The sequence below is a fragment of the Drosophila mauritiana genome, chromosome 4 (genome assembly GCF_004382145.1).
Source record: "Drosophila mauritiana strain mau12 chromosome 4, ASM438214v1, whole genome shotgun sequence".
In the NCBI taxonomy this organism is placed as follows: Eukaryota; Metazoa; Arthropoda; class Insecta; order Diptera; family Drosophilidae; genus Drosophila; species Drosophila mauritiana.
In genome coordinates this window covers 1,023,111-1,039,499 of record NC_046671.1, presented here as the reverse complement: position 1 = coordinate 1,039,499, position 16,389 = coordinate 1,023,111, and the positions used below count along the sequence as shown (strand labels likewise).

The following is a 16,389-nucleotide window of genomic DNA, read 5'->3' as shown; positions in this document are numbered from 1 at the left end:
GATATATTTTCATAGTTTTATTAGTCTTGTGATTTCTGTGTTTAACCTTTCCTCGTTTCCAATTTGTATCTGTATTCCAAATACACTGTGGCCACCAACCTCCCTTTCAAACGGTCACGCCCACACTTTTAAACTATTTTAAAATTTTTTATATATTTTTAATTATATTTTTATATATATTATAAAATATCTATCGATATCCCAAAAAAATAATTTCGCGTTCGCATTCCACTAGCTGAGTAACGGGTATCTGATAGTCGTGTAACTCGCTATAGCAATTCCTATTGTTTAATATAACAAAATAATAATATATAACAAAAATATATAATAATAATAATAATATGATTTTTAAATATAAAATGCTTCAATAGAGAGTCAGCCTTGCATTGAAATAATCATTTTATTTATTAGTTTCGGAATTACCTAATTAATATACAATTTATGTTGGATGGATGTAGACACGTAGAGAGTAAGCGCGTCGGACAGTGTACCTAGTGTACATATCATATCGATAGAAATTGGCAGACATATAAACTAAAAAACAAGACATATAAATAAATAACGTCAAAAATATTTTGCAGATTTGATTGAATGGTGATATTATGAACACCTTGATGCATTTATGAACAGTGTGTCGTTTAAGTCTTGATACACCAGCTTTATACTTAAAATCGAAAGAAGTTGTTTATTAGGAAAAAATTAATGGCGCGGTTTTGATCTTTTTAAGGTTAACAATATTAAAAAAAAAAAAAAAAATTAATTTAGTTTGGTTTTTTTAAGAAGTACAAAAACCACACATTTTTGGCACCCCAAAAGTCATGATACAGTTAACTTATCCCGCCTAATTTCTATTTCTCTTTGACTTTTTAACGGGACTTGTTTACTTAAAATCGAAAGAAGTTATTTATTCGGAAAAAATTAATGGCGCATTATTGATCTTTTTTAGCTTTCTTTTTTAATGCAGTCATTAAGAAACCAAGATATTCCACAAAATAATAATAATCATTTTTTATAACATTTTAAGGTCAAGCAAAATTTGTTCCTTTTTTTCTATTTGGCTTTTATTTGTCTCCTTTATTTAAGTTTTTTTTTTTTTTGGATGTATTAATTTAAAACTTTCCTTCGCGGACAATCATTAAATTTGAGGACTAAACTTAACGGTAGAGAATTAATGGATTACATAATTTGTTGCGAAACTTTACAATAACTGTCGATATTGTATGTATGATGTATATAATAATGTATGTATATAATTTAATTTAATTTGCGTGTCTAATCCCAGAGAGGTCCAAAGGGTGTGTTCGGTGCAGCCTCCTGGTGCGTTGACTGGTGTCCAGCAGGTTTTGTGCCAGGTTGTTTGGGTGGTCTTGAAGCCTCTGCATGTACTGCCTTCTGCTTTTCTTAATCTCATCCTTCACCCAACAGTTCAACAGCAATAAACTGGTATTGCAAATTTGTATTAAAAATGTTATTTTTATTGTTTGTTATTAATTATATCTAATACAGTACCATTTTATCAATATCTTACATGTGTTGCCTTTCCTTACAAATAAGACCGATTATTTTTTAAACTGGAACTTTATTTGGTATATTTCTTGGGAACACTTCCTGTTGAAAATATGTATGTAATAAAGTCAATGCCCTCTATCTCCCTCTCTTGGTTGCGGTACCTAGAAGCATTTTTCTCTTATTCTGAGACTCTCCCTAACTTGTAGTTTGTCTGCCTACGGGCAGTAATATTGTACTCTAACTCAGTCACAATAAATATTTGAAACGAATGGGCCCAGTGCTTGGTGAAAAATGACACTTTCCATGCACGCATTAAACATATAGACATAAAATATGATTATATGAGATAACTGTATAAGAACAATATAATAGAAGTTAATTATGTACCCACGGAAAACATGATACCAGATGTTCTAACCAAGAATTTGAATAGATTTAAACATGAAAAGTGTATCCAAGGGATGGGTTTAAGCTAACAGAAAAATGTATTTTTATTTTAAAATTAAGATAAAAAATAATATCTGTAAGGGTACACATATTGCATTGAGAGGTAGTGTTGAAAATATGTATGTAATAAAGTCAATGCACTGTGTCTCCCTCTCTTAGTTGCGGTACCCAGAAGCATTTTTCTCTTATTCCTACGTGCAGTAATATTGTACTCTAACCAAAGACACTAGAATAACAAGATGCGTAACGGCTATACATTGGTTTGGCCAAGTTATTCTAGTGTCTTTGGTTTGGCACTATGCAGCCACCTTTTGGTGACGGCCAAAATTGCTCTCTGTCCGCTCGCTTACGCTGAGAGCGTAAGAAATCTAAAAATAGAATTTGTTTGCTTGTGTGAGTAAAAACAATAGACGAGAACGTGTGTATGTGTGTGTACTTGTGCTAGAAGACGATTTTCGGGCCGAAATCAATTCTGATCGAGGAAAAGAATTTACATGCTTGGAGTTTTGGCAAATTTCGTAGCAATATGATGAACTAAAATAATAATTAAAAATTCACGCACTGACTATTATAATTTTAAAGTTTTTTAAAATCGTTTGTTAAAATCACCGCTCGAATTAGCTACCGTTTATACTTATGTTAATAATAATATATGTAATATATGTAATTATCGGTACCTAGGGAACACCACGGGTAGGCCATTACAGGGGTCCTATATTTATATGACCTTCGAGTTCATTTTTCACTACTTTAGTATTGCAACAAAACGGCTTTAATTGAATATGAACTCGGTTAATAGCGAAAATTTCAAAAAATCGAGGAGCACTGCGTATAGTCAAATTTAAGCAAACGAATTAAGAGAAATTAAAAGGAAAACCAAAAAGTTGGCGCTCTTTTTTTCCACCCAAAATTGAGCGCTTTTTAAAAATATCAAATATATCAAAAAATATATCAACTGAATCCAATTTGAATATTAAATAATAAAAATGGGTCACTTACTTACATTATTATTATGTATATATATATGTACATATATATATATGTATATATAGGTATATGTATGTATATATATGTACATATATATATATATATATACCCTTCCAAAACAGGACCACATAGCGCGTTTTGCTCGGAACCACGCTTTATAAACTAGGGGCGACTCAACTTTAGACATTAATTGTTTGCACATTAATACATACATATTCAGTAGACTATAAATAACATTTTAACTGAAGGTTTATAAAATGTTGTATTGTTAAAAATTTTTTAAAATACAACAAGGGCAAGTGCTGTTTTCTCACCAACACATTCAACATGAACGTTTTAAGTTTAAAACAAAATTCCAAACGAATTTATATACATTTAAAAGTTTATTTAAAATCTAATTTTCAGCATAGGAGAATACCAGTTCCTATCTTACAATATAAGGAATATTTTTATTTTTTAGCCAATTCAGCTGATAGCCAATCAAGTCCTTCATAAAGTCCGTGTCCTTGGGTAGCACATGTAGACTGAATAAACCACTAAAAATGGGTATATATAAGTAGACATTTGTGGGACAATTACCCCTAAGACATACGTGGCGATTCCTTAATTGGTTAAGACGCAACTTGTCCGTAAGCTCGGCAGCTGTCATTGCATTCGGTAGGTCCTGTTTGTTGGCAAAAACTAAAAGTACCGCGTCCCTAAGTTCATCCTCCTGGAGCTATGGGGAAAATAAACATGGTATTGGTTGACACGTATGTAAATACCTTTAATTAAATAAAATGAGTACCATGTTCTGTAGTTCTCTTTCAGCTTCAGTTATACGATCGCGATCGTTGGAATCCACTACAAATATAAGACCCTGTGTATTTTGGAAATAGTGTCGCCACAACGGACGAATTTTGTCCTGGCCACCAACATCCCAAACGGTAAAGCATATATTTTTATATTCCACAGTCTCAACATTGAAGCCTATGGTTGGTATGGTGGTTACAATTTCACCCAGCTTTAATTTGTACAGAATAGTCGTTTTTCCAGCAGCATCCAAGCCAACTGCGTACAAAAATATTTTAAGTTATGTGCACGTTGATTGCAAGTACTTAAAAATTAAGCGTGAACTATAGGCTTATATTTACATGTCGGATATGCAGTGTAGTATCGTATTTTCACAACATACCCATTAGAATACGCATTTGTTTTTTTCCAAACAAACGTGTCAAAAGACTAGATATTGTTAGTCCCATGTTTAATAAGAAAATATTTTATTTCGTGTAGGGAAAAGTTTGTCTTCAGTAACTTCAGTAAATTGACGTGTAAACTAGTCATTCGATTAATAATGCTGCACTTTTCAGAAAAGTTTAACGATGGTGAAAAATACTGATTTCTATAAAATACTAATAACAGTATATATAAAAAGTGTATAACTACACTTTAAGCATGGTCGGATGAAACAAATGAAAAGAAACACAAAACTCCATCGACAATACAATGTTTTGACTGCGCCATTAAGTCTTGTTTCTTGATAAAACCATTTTCGAGTACATTTTGTAAGTGAAAAATTTAAAATTGACTTAGAAAATGTGCACATAGAGAAGAGTCCCCAAGGGGTAAGTGAGCACATTTTCGTCGATATCGGAGTTATACAATTTTGCAATCCCAACAGTTTTTTTTACGAATGTGCTCTGTAGGACTATGGTATTATGCGCGAACTCTAATTGCTGAATCAACTTCTTTTTTCATTGCACAATTAATGGCTCAAATCAAATTTTATAACGATGTTACAAATTTTTCAAACACTATAAAGCTGCCTGAAAACGAATTTCTTGTATTCGGGTTCTTCCTATCCATTTAAAAAATATTAAGAAATTTGTATTAATCAATTGGCTATTGCCAATGACAACCAATAAAAATGACAACCAAAATATTTTGGTTGCGATTAACAATACATAAGTTTACAATAGAAATATGCTGCCTCTGGTCAAAATTAAAAAAAATGTGTCTTAGGATATAAAGGAATCCAAATAATTATATATGAAAATATCACACACATAAACAAAACCAGTAAACAAACAGAGTAAACAATGTCAAAACAGCATAAGCACCCCTTAACTTCACCTTAAACAAAACAGTGTATGACTTAAAATTCGATTACAATGTTAGAGCATAGTCTGCACAGGGCCTTATATGGTGTTTTTTTTAAATCACTTTTCGAGTATTAACCACTTCCACACAAGGATCTTAAAATGTCGGATAAACATTTCCAGAGTATTGACTACTGTATTTAAACTTACAACTGGGTTTTCAAACGTCACAAGTAATCATTTTGCGGACAAAAGTAAGAAACTAAGTAAAGAAAACAACAAAACAAAAGATTTAAGTTTTCTAAGATTTGTTAATGTGCCCCGTCTAATTAACTTGTATTATTTCATATTTAAGTCGATTTAAATCTATGTATATGTAAAAGTAATAATCAAAGTATTAAGGTTACGCATGAGTCCCTGCAAAGGTTCGCAATTCATCCAGTTAGACAATCCAAATTCATTACAGAATGTGTATCTCTTGGATACAACACATACACAAGATTTTCTCATGCATGTATGTTCATATATACTATGTAATACGTATATGTAATCCAATCAGTGGTACATTTTCTAGTGTTTAATCATATTTAGTCACGGGAACTAGAGTTTATATAAAGTTTTACACGGTCCTTGAATGAAATGTTTTTTGGAGCTGTAAGCAAATCAACAAATCAAAAAGTGCTTCTAAAGTTCTCAGACTTTCCAAGCTAATCTGTCCTACATATATGAAACTAAATGAAATCCTAAATTGTTTTATGCATTTAGCCGAACCAATTGAGAGAACTTACCTATTTTATTCTAACACCATTCTTAAAGATTTTGATTTAACCTACAAAAATTGTCCGTATTTCTTGTTGCTTTGGTCACATTTTTGCTATTGTATTGTACCAACGAAAAAAATGAGATATGTACCCAGTCGGAAGTGGAACTATCCCGGAACACTTTCTTTCAATACTCTTTTTCGAGTGGAAGTGGTTTCATGAGTAGGAAAGTCGGGCCGGGACTGAGACTCTTTTATACTTCCCGTGCAACGCATCTGTAGGCACTCCGTAAAAGGCTTTTGTAAGCATTACCTAAAAGTCTTCTGGATGTAACATTACTCAGGATTGTTTTCTAAATACTTTCCAGAATCAATTATCAGGACGATTTCTATTGAGTGCTTTTAAAAAAGAAGTGTTTCCAAAGAATAAAACAAGGTCTCGGTTTAACAATTATTAAATTTTTTATTATTATTATTACCTGAACTCTGTAATACTTCTTTTCCTTCCAACATAAACGTTTCTTTTTCGCTGATAAACGGACGAACAAGTGGCTCAAAATTCATTATAAATCGCCTTTATTTGCGATTTCTTTTAAGCTGTTTATTGCCAATCCGAATAGACGTATGTACATGTATATATGTATATGCAAAAATCCTACGTTTGACAATCAGTAAGGACAACAAGAAGACCCTAAGTGACAATGGTTTTTATGGTTTTTCAACCATAAAACAAAAACCCGCCAATCGGCTAGTGGAAGTGCCTGAACGTGCCTGATATTACAATGTATTGTTAGGAGACTAAAAAATCAACAAAATAAAAGAATCGAAGGGAAGTAGTAGAATTTCATTTTCATTGTAATAAAATGTAGGACTATTGAAATTATATTGCGTATTGTTCATCCTTTTATGAGAGCCCTTGAAGCCCGAGACTATGTTGTCTTATTAAAGTGTTCAGAAATACATATCATTTTATTTGTCTGCAAAAAAAATATTAAGCAAGAAGAGCAAGAAATTTTTCGAATTTCGTTTTCAACACATAAAATCTGTGAAAGGATGAAGGGCATACATACACCGACTGTTTGTCTTATTTTACCACGTATTAGGAAGAAAAACTACGCTAAAGTCAGATGTGTCATCTATGTCTATAATTAATTTTAGCACTGCTAGAAACAAAATCACAGAGTATATAAATTCCAATGTATTTACACTATTTAAAATTCTGAATAAATTTATGTTACCTTAGGTATTGGTATATTATTATTATTTTTATCTTGAAGAACGGAAGATAAACATCTACTAGGTACAACTTTTTTAAAGATTTATTGATATCGAGATTTGGAGAAATTAAAATATAATCTTCAATATATATTTGTGTAAGTACATAACCGTTTAATGATTTTATATGAAAATAATGGAAAGGGGGAGCACTAAGATAAAACATTCCAAAACAATTGTGGATATATACGGTACTTTCTCTGAAATCGGTGTTTGCATTTTAATATGAAATTCATTTTCTTTCAGGAAAATATATATATTTGGGCTTGGTAATTAAAGAACTTCGAATAGAGCCATGACGTTTCTCAAAATCTTTGGTTTCGGATGCATTGTATTAATATGTTTCGAACTCCTGGTTGCTGGAGTTGAAACGTCCAGCGAAAATGATGATGAATATTTAACACAGAAAGGTATTGTATATCCCTTTACTTTACTGAAATAACACAGAATCGCAATATTTATACCCCTACTTGTAAAAGGAAGGAAGCGTTTCCGACTATATACAGTATATATACATATATTCTTCATTTGGTTCAGTAGCCGAGTCGAACTGGGCCTGTCTGTCTGCCCGTCCGTATGAACGTCGAGATCTCAGGAACTATAAAAGCTACAGGGTTGAGGTTCAGCACAGATTCTAGAGACAAAGTGATCCATGTTGCCATGCCCATTCTAACGCCCCCAAACCGCACAAAACTGCCACGCCCTTACTTTTGATAAATGTGTTCATATTTTTTCAAATGTTTATATCCCGTAAATTTCTATTGACTTGCAAAAAAACTTTTTTCCATGCCCATTAAAAGCGTTAGAAAGCTCTAAACCCGCACTAGACTGCCACGTCCACATTTGTTAACAATTTGTAATTTTTTTTCTCATTTTATTCCCCAATATCTATCGATATCCCAGAAAAATGATAAAATCCTGCGTTCGTTTTCACACTAACTGAGTAACGGGTATCTGATAGTCGGGGAAATCGACTATAGCATTATCTCTTGTTTATTTTTAACATCCTTGGTTGGGAACTGTATAATAAGAGCTTTATTTAAAATTAGGTTTTAGACTTCATGTATACAACTAAAAGTATTTACTTTTTGTATTTCAGAAATCATATTAGAAAAGTCATATCACGGTTTAATTCGAGAAAATGAAACACTTGTAGAAATAACTCCACTGATTAAAGTGAACGAAGAGAAAATTTGTAACTTTCATATTCTCAAAAAGCCGTATCACGAAATTCCGTTTGAGGTAAGTTTTAACTACTTATTATTGACGTAATAACTTGCACTTTATATTTTAGATTGAATTGGTAAATAACCTAGGTATTTTAAAAGCACGTCGGACATTGAATTGCGAGAATCGCAAAAGTTATCACTTTGAAATCTGTGCAATCTATTGTGATGGAACACCTTCAAATACAGCCAATGTTCATATTACTGTTATCGACGTAAATGAGTATGCTCCAACATTCTTAGAACCGTCTTACGTAATTGAAGTAGACGAGGGAAGACTTTATAACGAGATCCTAAGAGTTGAAGCCTCCGATAAAGACTGCACTCCGCTCTTTGGTGATGTTTGCAAATATGAGATTCTTAACAATGATGAACCATTTTCAATAGATAACGAGGGTTCAATTAAAAACACTGAACCACTTTCTCACAAAGCTTCTCATAACCACATTCTGTCCGTTGTTGCCTATGATTGTGCAATGAAAGAATCTGCACCCATTATGGTCAGCATTAAAGTTCGACGCGTTTGTGAAACTAAGTTTTTAGGCATGCCAGAACGCATTGACTACACGGTGCGTATACATAGCCAAAGTGAATGAAACAATTTTTAAAATGTTATCGGTATTTTCAGTCTGGAAGCACTGAAAGCCTTCAATTGTTTCCCAATGCTCGTCTAGATTTATGTGACATTTCTTGCAAGAATGAAGATTTTAGAATTCATTCTTCGATATCCCTTAAGGTGAGCCCACATATTTTTGTAATAATATTAATTTCAAATCACGATTTTTCTACAATTTATGGGACCATTAAATAAATACATTTTTCGTATTAAATGGTTTTTATTATGCACATACTCTTAAAAATCGTTACTTGGAATGTTTTGATTTTTTATTATTTTATTTGCATGTATTTGGTATCAAAAACACCTCTTAACGAGTTGGGTATCGGTGCAGATAGCGTCTTCAACACACGAAATAATAGATATTAACTATTTATAAAGCGTGTGGTTAACAATAATTTTAAATATTTTTTGTGGCCGCATCAGGACAAAATTGTAAAATGGGTATTTTACTTTTTTAATATTTTTTTTTTCCTGTACCATATAATTTTGTCAGTCTTGGTATGCAATCCCTTTAGTGTTTTCATAAGTGTAGGACTGACAGTTTTCTGCGGCTTGTGTGAGTTCGAGTGACGTATCCGTCGAAATGGGAAAGACATATAATATAAAGAAAAAAAATCCAAACACTTCAAAAGTGTGAGCGTGTCAGTTTTGGGCAGGTTGTGGGCGTGGCACAAAATAAGCGTTCCTATTATCTGTATGGTTAGTCTCCGCTCTCTGACTTTATAGTTCCCGAGGTCAGCGTTCATAGGAACAGACGGACGTGACCAGATCGCCTAGGGTCCAGATGAAGAATATATATGTATACTTGCTAACTACTTTTCATCTTTTTTTTCTTGGAGTAACTGTTATTTTAATGTTTTTTCAGCCCTCCATTAATTGTTAATATTTAAATAAATTTAAAATATAAATAAATTTTAATATATATTTGAAAGTTCAAATGTTACGTATACCCTGTGTTTTAAAAAATGAACTGTCAAGATACCAACTTTGCGGTCCCGTTACTTCACGTGTTAGCTTAAGGAATCATTTTCGTGACGTATTTCGAACCTGTGCATCGTAATCAACCAAATATGATTATAAGTTGTTAATGTCATTTATATTTTCAGACAAAGCACATCTCATTTGGGTGCGATCGGGACATATCTAATTGCACTTCAGGCCAAAAAGTGAAAGACCTTTTGCCACATGGGGCAGAATGGACTAAAGAGTTAAGTTATGACGAAGGTCTAGAACCCATATTTCACTTTGATGGGTCTACTGGAGTAGTAGTTCCTGCCAGTGTTATTGACCATTACGATTTTTCATCGCAACCTTTTAGCATTCTTACTTTATTTCGACACAACAGTCAGATTGAAACTAATAAGCATGTAAAGGAGCATATTGTCTGCAATGCGGACGACCACAAAATGAACCGTCATCATATGGCACTATTCGTTCGCAATTGTCGGCTTATTTTTTTATTAAGAAAAAATTTTAACGAAGGTGATTTAAATATATTTAGTCCTGCTGAATGGCGTTGGAAAATACCGGAGGTCTGTGACAACGAATGGCATCACTATGTTCTTAATGTTGAAGATTCTTCCAAAATTGATTTATTTATTGACGGCGTACGTTTCGAAAATTCTATTGAAGATCGTCATAGCAACCCAGAAGTAATCGACGACTGGCCCTTACACGCAGCCCACGGAGTAAATACTTCCTTAGCTATTGGTGCCTGTTACCAAAGCTTGGAAAATAGACTGAAACACGGCTTTAATGGAGATATTTCAGAGGTGAAGGTCTCCCTGAACAGTGTTTTGACGGCAGAGGACATTAAATGTGGAACCACTTGTGCTGAGCATTTATTAGCTCCAAAGCCGCTGCAAAGTTACAATGAAAAATCGTATTCTGAAAATAGCCAGATTAAGGAAAACATTGAAATGAACGAAATTTATATTTCGGCGAAAAACAAACATGATATTGAACAATTAATGCGAAAAGTTCAGTATATTAATATTAAACAAAAGCCCACGGTAGGACGTCGGAACATAGAAGTGCTTACAACACTGTCTTGTAAAAATGAAAGTTCCCTTCGCTTACCGCCAATTGAGACTTATATCATGGTTAACGAACCGATAGCTCCACTCGGGATCGATATTGATGTCGGCTCAGCGTCGGTAAATAAAAAAAAAACCGTTATTAAAAGATAACACTTACAAATTTAAATCAATCTTACAGCTGGAACAATCCGATCCATTGTATTCCCCCAAAATAGCAATATCAGGTACGTTAACTATGATAACATTGTTTAGATGGTAGTTTTCTGTCATATGAAACAATTCATATTTAAATTTGTACTTTACGAGTGACGGCCGTGTAACTTACCGCGTGTAATTTCTTTAGTTACCTATATTTTTTATAGGTTCGACACCCTTTTATATACTTGTTACATTCTTTTCCAGGAATCTATTATTCCCTTCCATTTATTTTTAAAGCATCATATTACATTTTTGAGAGATAGATCGTGCTCAAAAGAGTTGGTACACGCATCACCTGTGCACCCAAAGCAGTCGGCTCTCCTTGCGTTAACGCCGATTTTGTGATGTATTTGAACATCAATAAATTGTTGAACTGGAAGTGTAAACATAGGAAATGAGAAGTAATTAATGGATAGATTTTCATTTTTTGATTTAAAAAAATGTGTTTTTTTGTAAATTATGGTACACGAATCAGTTTTACACTTATATATATTAATAAGACTCTGATAGTTGTTGGAATCACGATTGCAAAATAAAAAAAGCAATTTAAAAATAATACAAAAGTGTCGAAAAACTGTTGTGAAAAAAAAACTAATACAAATTATCATTATATATACTAATGCAAATAAACAATTGAATTATTCATTTTGTAATGTTATTTCCCGTTATATGATTTTTAGGAACTTCAAACAAGCTGGTATCATATCAAGAAATTAAATTGGGCGTACACATTTTGGAAAAAACTAGCATTGACTCGCTATCTAAAACCAATGGAAAATTAGAAGACAAAAATCATATCGACTCATGCAGCGTCGTTGTATTTCCCTCTTTGAATCCCGATCATGAAGACATTAAAATAGATGGTGACGAGTCATTGTCATCTAGCATGGACATTAAGACTAATATTAATAAGGATGGAGTCGAAATGATTGGAAAGGATACCATTAGCAATTATATAAATGTGTTACGATCTCTTGTGTACAGTAACAAAAAACCTGCATATTATCTTAACCGTGTATTTAAGCTTTCTTGTGCTCAACAAAGTTCCCAGTACAAAAGTGGTGAATATACCCTCACACTTACTGTGTTGCATCCTAAACAGACACTGTTGAAGTCTACAAATGTACTCCCTTCTTCATCGTTATCTAAAGTAAACTTGATTGGCAACACCAATAATGAAACAACACTTCACCTGAATAGTGGTTCGGTAAATGGCAATGATAATAATCAGTCAACTGGTGGGTTTCCAATACTTATATATAAAAATATGTATAATATATTTAACGCTAATCTTTTTTTAGATACTAAGGTATATTCATATTCCCTTTTGCATACCAATAATGTGCAAGAACCAAAATCTCACATTCATTCTTTCATGCACAAAGGTAAATGGAATTGTAAAAAAAAAGTTTTTAAACATCTACAGAAAATTAAATACTTTTTAGCTGAAGGGTCACATGTTACAATGCTTATAATTCTTGTAAGTGTTTTTTTGGCGGTCTTACTTTGTGGAGTCTCGATTGCACGCTTAAAAAACAACCAAAAATATATTGATCATCATCAACCATGTCCAAAAGTAAGTATATTTACAATTAGGAATTTGAACTATTTGAATTTAAAATTTAATATTTTCGTTCAGAAGTTTAAAACACAAGACACTCTTGGTGTTATATATATATAGGTACACATTTTTTCATCTTGAGTTAATCTTTCCTACTATTGAATTTATATTTTATAGACTTCTGATGATGGTTTAGTTTGGGATGACTCAGCTTTGACTATAACTATAAATCCCATGCAAGCAGATGTTACATCGGAAGCGAGTTCTGAATCAGAAAATTCTGAATCTGAAGATGAAGAAGGTATAGAATATATTCATTAAAAATAATTTAAATTAAAAGAGATATCTTTGGCACTAGCTTTAAAGGACGGATTCACTCACATCAATCAACTCGAATGGGATAACTCCAATATTTTTCAACAGTAAATAACATAATGAATATTTTTATCAACACTGGAACTAAAATATGTAAATGTGCTTATAAAATATAAACCACTAAATCAACAAATATGCAGAAGTTATAAATGAGTTCCAAAGATTCTGCATATATTGCTGCAGGCATAATTGTAAAGACGTGCATTTATAGTTTGTTTTGCAAAAAAAAACATTTTTCTTGCAATTCTTTAATTGTAAAAACTAAGTCAGTGAAAGTGCATAACACACCATATGAATGTACGTAAAATAATAGCGCAAAAAAAAAAATATAGCTAAGGTATAGTACAATTATTATGTAACCAGCGCCGCTAGATCCATAAATAATTAAAGCTATAGGCATACAAATATACACATAAGATCTATTTAATTTATAGTTTGTCAGCCCTCACCTTAAGATGTAAAATGCACATGTCTACCAAATTTCAAGTGAATTCTGTCGCAATGCATAGGAGGAGGTTTCTCCGTCCCAATAATTTAAGCCTTATAATAAAACATAAAAAAAAATTTTAATGAATCGTAATACCCAAACAATGTTGAGTTATTTAGTAAAGCTAAAGTTGTTATTGATTTATTATTTTTCAAGCATACAACTTAGATTAAGGAACATATCGAAGCTATACAAAATTTATTTTCAATCGACCATAACTTTGTGAATTTGAAAATGTACTATTAAAATAGAATTTTTAATTGGTTTATTTAATGTTACTCTTTTTTGAAACATAATTAGTTTCTATTTAAAATGGAGACATATATGGGCTTAGCAAAGGAAGCAAAAAATGAAACTTTTTCGGCAAAGGTAAAATTCGATCTTTAGTCTTAATAAATATGCAGGAGGTATTTTCACTTCAATGCAAAGCAATGGATGAGACATTTCCGATAAATGGAAAATATATCATAGCTTCGTTGGTTTTGATCCTTAAGTTTTCTAATTCATTTAATCAAGTTTTTGACGACATGTAATTATACTCGTAGATTAAAAGGGTATAATAGATTCGTTGCAAAGTATTTAACAGGCTGAAGGAAACGTTTCCGACTATATAAAGTGTATATATTCTTACAGATTCTAGAGACAAAGACGGATCGCAAGTTTGTTGACCCATGTTGCCACACCCACAAAACTGCCACGCCCTTTTGACAAATGTTTTAAGATTTTTACAAATTTTTATTAGTCTCGTAAATTTCTATTGACTTGCCAAAAAACTTATTCCACGCCCATTCTAATGTCCTAAAACCGCCCAAAACTGCCACGTCCACATTTTTTAACAATTTTTAGTTTTTTCTCATTTTATTTCCCAATATCTATCGGTATCCCAGAAAATGATGAAATTTCGAGTTCGAATTCACTGAGTAACAGTATCTGATATCATTCTGTCTTGTTTTGGTTATAATTTGGTAAAAAGTTGACGTCTGTTTTGTTAAATATATTTACCGAAGGGTATAAGAATTGGATTGTTGAAAATTGATTCCTTTCTCGTCGAATTGATCGATTTTGGCTTTCAGGTTGAGTTGACCCGATCAACTGGTTGCAGATGTTTGATGCGTAAGAAGTGCCTCTTCAGTACTAATCCCAGCACGTAGAGAAAAACCATTTTGAATTATTTCAATCTCAACATCTATGACAATCGATCATTTCTGTATCGATGAGAAAATGAGTAATCGCTATCGAGACGACCCGATCTTGATTCTAATTGCCAATCCCAAAAATACATTTAAATTTTTTACAAAATCTTATATTGGGTTTGTAAATTTATTGTAAATCACAAAAAACATATTGTAAATCACAAAATCTTTTTAACACCTCCGGCACCTATAGAAATTTTTTTCTACTTCAGTGCGTACAAAAATATGTTTGTGTGCATTACATATTTGTGGACTTTTAAATTATAACATAAAATGCACACACACAAATTAAAGCAAAGCTTTGAATAAGGTATACAAGTTGCATATTGAATATGTATATATGATCACTATCCCACAAACAATATCACAAATATAGTAATACTTACTTGCGGTGTTAAAGGGTTTTTATTGGCCCAAATTTAATAAAGCGGCTTTTCGGACCATGATAACAATGCCTATCTTCCCAAAGACGAAGTTAGAACCGATTGCTCCCCGAAAACTTTGAGAGGTAATTTATTCTCTGTCTTTTATTTTTTTCCCTCTTCCCAGCACTCTTAAAGCCGATATTACTTTACCCCAGATATTATTTATATTGAGAATAAGGACAATGAGTAAGCTGAAAACTCATTTTGAAATAATAAAACATTTATGGAAAAAATATTTAGCTTTCGGATATTATTGAAAAAATCTGACAATTTCTATATAATTTCAAAGCCTTATAGTCCGGAATATAAACCTATAAAGATATACATTTATGGTACTACTTGTGCAAAGTTTTTCTAGTCATGGTAATAGTGTTCAGGTAAACTCAAACAGTTGAAAAATTAATAATCTCTTTAAAAATTTGTATTACAATACAAAACAATAACAAAGTGACGATCATATGTCATAACATTCGACATATTACAGTTTTGAAATTAATTTTTGTTTCGAAAAAATGTAATCATTCAGCATAAAAATGGGCATGGAGCAGTCGAATTTAAAGGAAAACAACGAAACCGAAAAATCTACCAGGCGCGTGCAAGGGTATATCCGGCCATAACGATGCCTTGTAATTAGAAGATAATAAAAACAATAATAAAACAATACATATTTTTTATTTATTTATATTTACAAATGTAAATATATTGCAGCAGTTTTTAAAAGTGTATTCAGAGTCTACACTTAATTTCCTATGACACACTTTATTCAAAGTCTATGGGGTAATATAATCAGGGCTGCAGCTACTTGCTTTCAACAGACAACAAATGACTAACACAAGCTCTGAACAGAAATTGTTAAGATATAAATAATGCTCACATTACCATGAGCGACAATGTCCATTAACATTTAAGTTAAACCCTAAAAGCACGCTACACTGCATAACATTCACCATCCGTAAGTCGCTTCAGCTTCAAACAGGACAAAACCAATTAGCGGTGTTCCACTAATAATGTAGATGATTTGTTTCAGGCTGTTTCGTTTAGCTTCAAAATCCAGCAGGCGTTCGCTGCTGCTATATTGTTTGAATATTTTTTTCGAACCCAGAGTAAGAGATGCCACACGTATAATTCATAGTTTTATTCCATTCTCTCTTAGCTGCTAGCACGAACTCGAACCCAACTGAAATGTCCACAAAAGGCACAGTATTGGGTT

General features: G+C 32.3%; 2 protein-coding genes across 3 annotated transcripts; one reads left to right on the top strand and one right to left on the bottom strand.

Annotated features, from left to right (window-relative positions):
* Positions 1 to 3,389: 3,389 nt before the first annotated feature.
* LOC117146296 (ADP-ribosylation factor 2) lies at positions 3,390 to 4,285 on the bottom strand. The gene is made up of 4 exons (XM_033312313.1): positions 4,118 to 4,285; positions 3,731 to 3,993; positions 3,536 to 3,661; positions 3,390 to 3,479 (listed from the first exon to the last, which is right to left on the bottom strand). Exons 1-4 carry the CDS (start codon positions 4,182 to 4,184, stop codon positions 3,393 to 3,395), a joined length of 543 nt encoding a protein of 180 aa, XP_033168204.1. The 5' UTR covers positions 4,185 to 4,285; the 3' UTR covers positions 3,390 to 3,392.
* An 854-nt stretch (positions 4,286 to 5,139) lies between these two features.
* LOC117146331 (calsyntenin-1) lies at positions 5,140 to 13,654 on the top strand. Of its 2 annotated transcripts, XM_033312427.1 has the most exons (12): positions 5,143 to 5,275; positions 7,303 to 7,466; positions 8,156 to 8,298; positions 8,351 to 8,851; positions 8,911 to 9,018; positions 10,008 to 11,057; positions 11,119 to 11,164; positions 11,819 to 12,376; positions 12,440 to 12,523; positions 12,584 to 12,714; positions 12,877 to 13,000; positions 13,058 to 13,654. In XM_033312427.1, exons 2-12 carry the CDS (start codon positions 7,352 to 7,354, stop codon positions 13,123 to 13,125), a joined length of 2,928 nt encoding a protein of 975 aa, XP_033168318.1. In that variant the 5' UTR covers positions 5,143 to 5,275; positions 7,303 to 7,351; the 3' UTR covers positions 13,126 to 13,654. The 2 variants fall into 2 exon arrangements, with proteins under 2 accessions (XP_033168319.1, XP_033168318.1); XM_033312428.1 differs by lacking the exons at positions 11,819 to 12,376; positions 12,440 to 12,523; positions 12,584 to 12,714; positions 12,877 to 13,000; positions 13,058 to 13,654 and adding an exon at positions 11,343 to 11,768 and having other exon boundaries at positions 5,140 to 5,275.
* Positions 13,655 to 16,389: the final 2,735 nt, after the last annotated feature.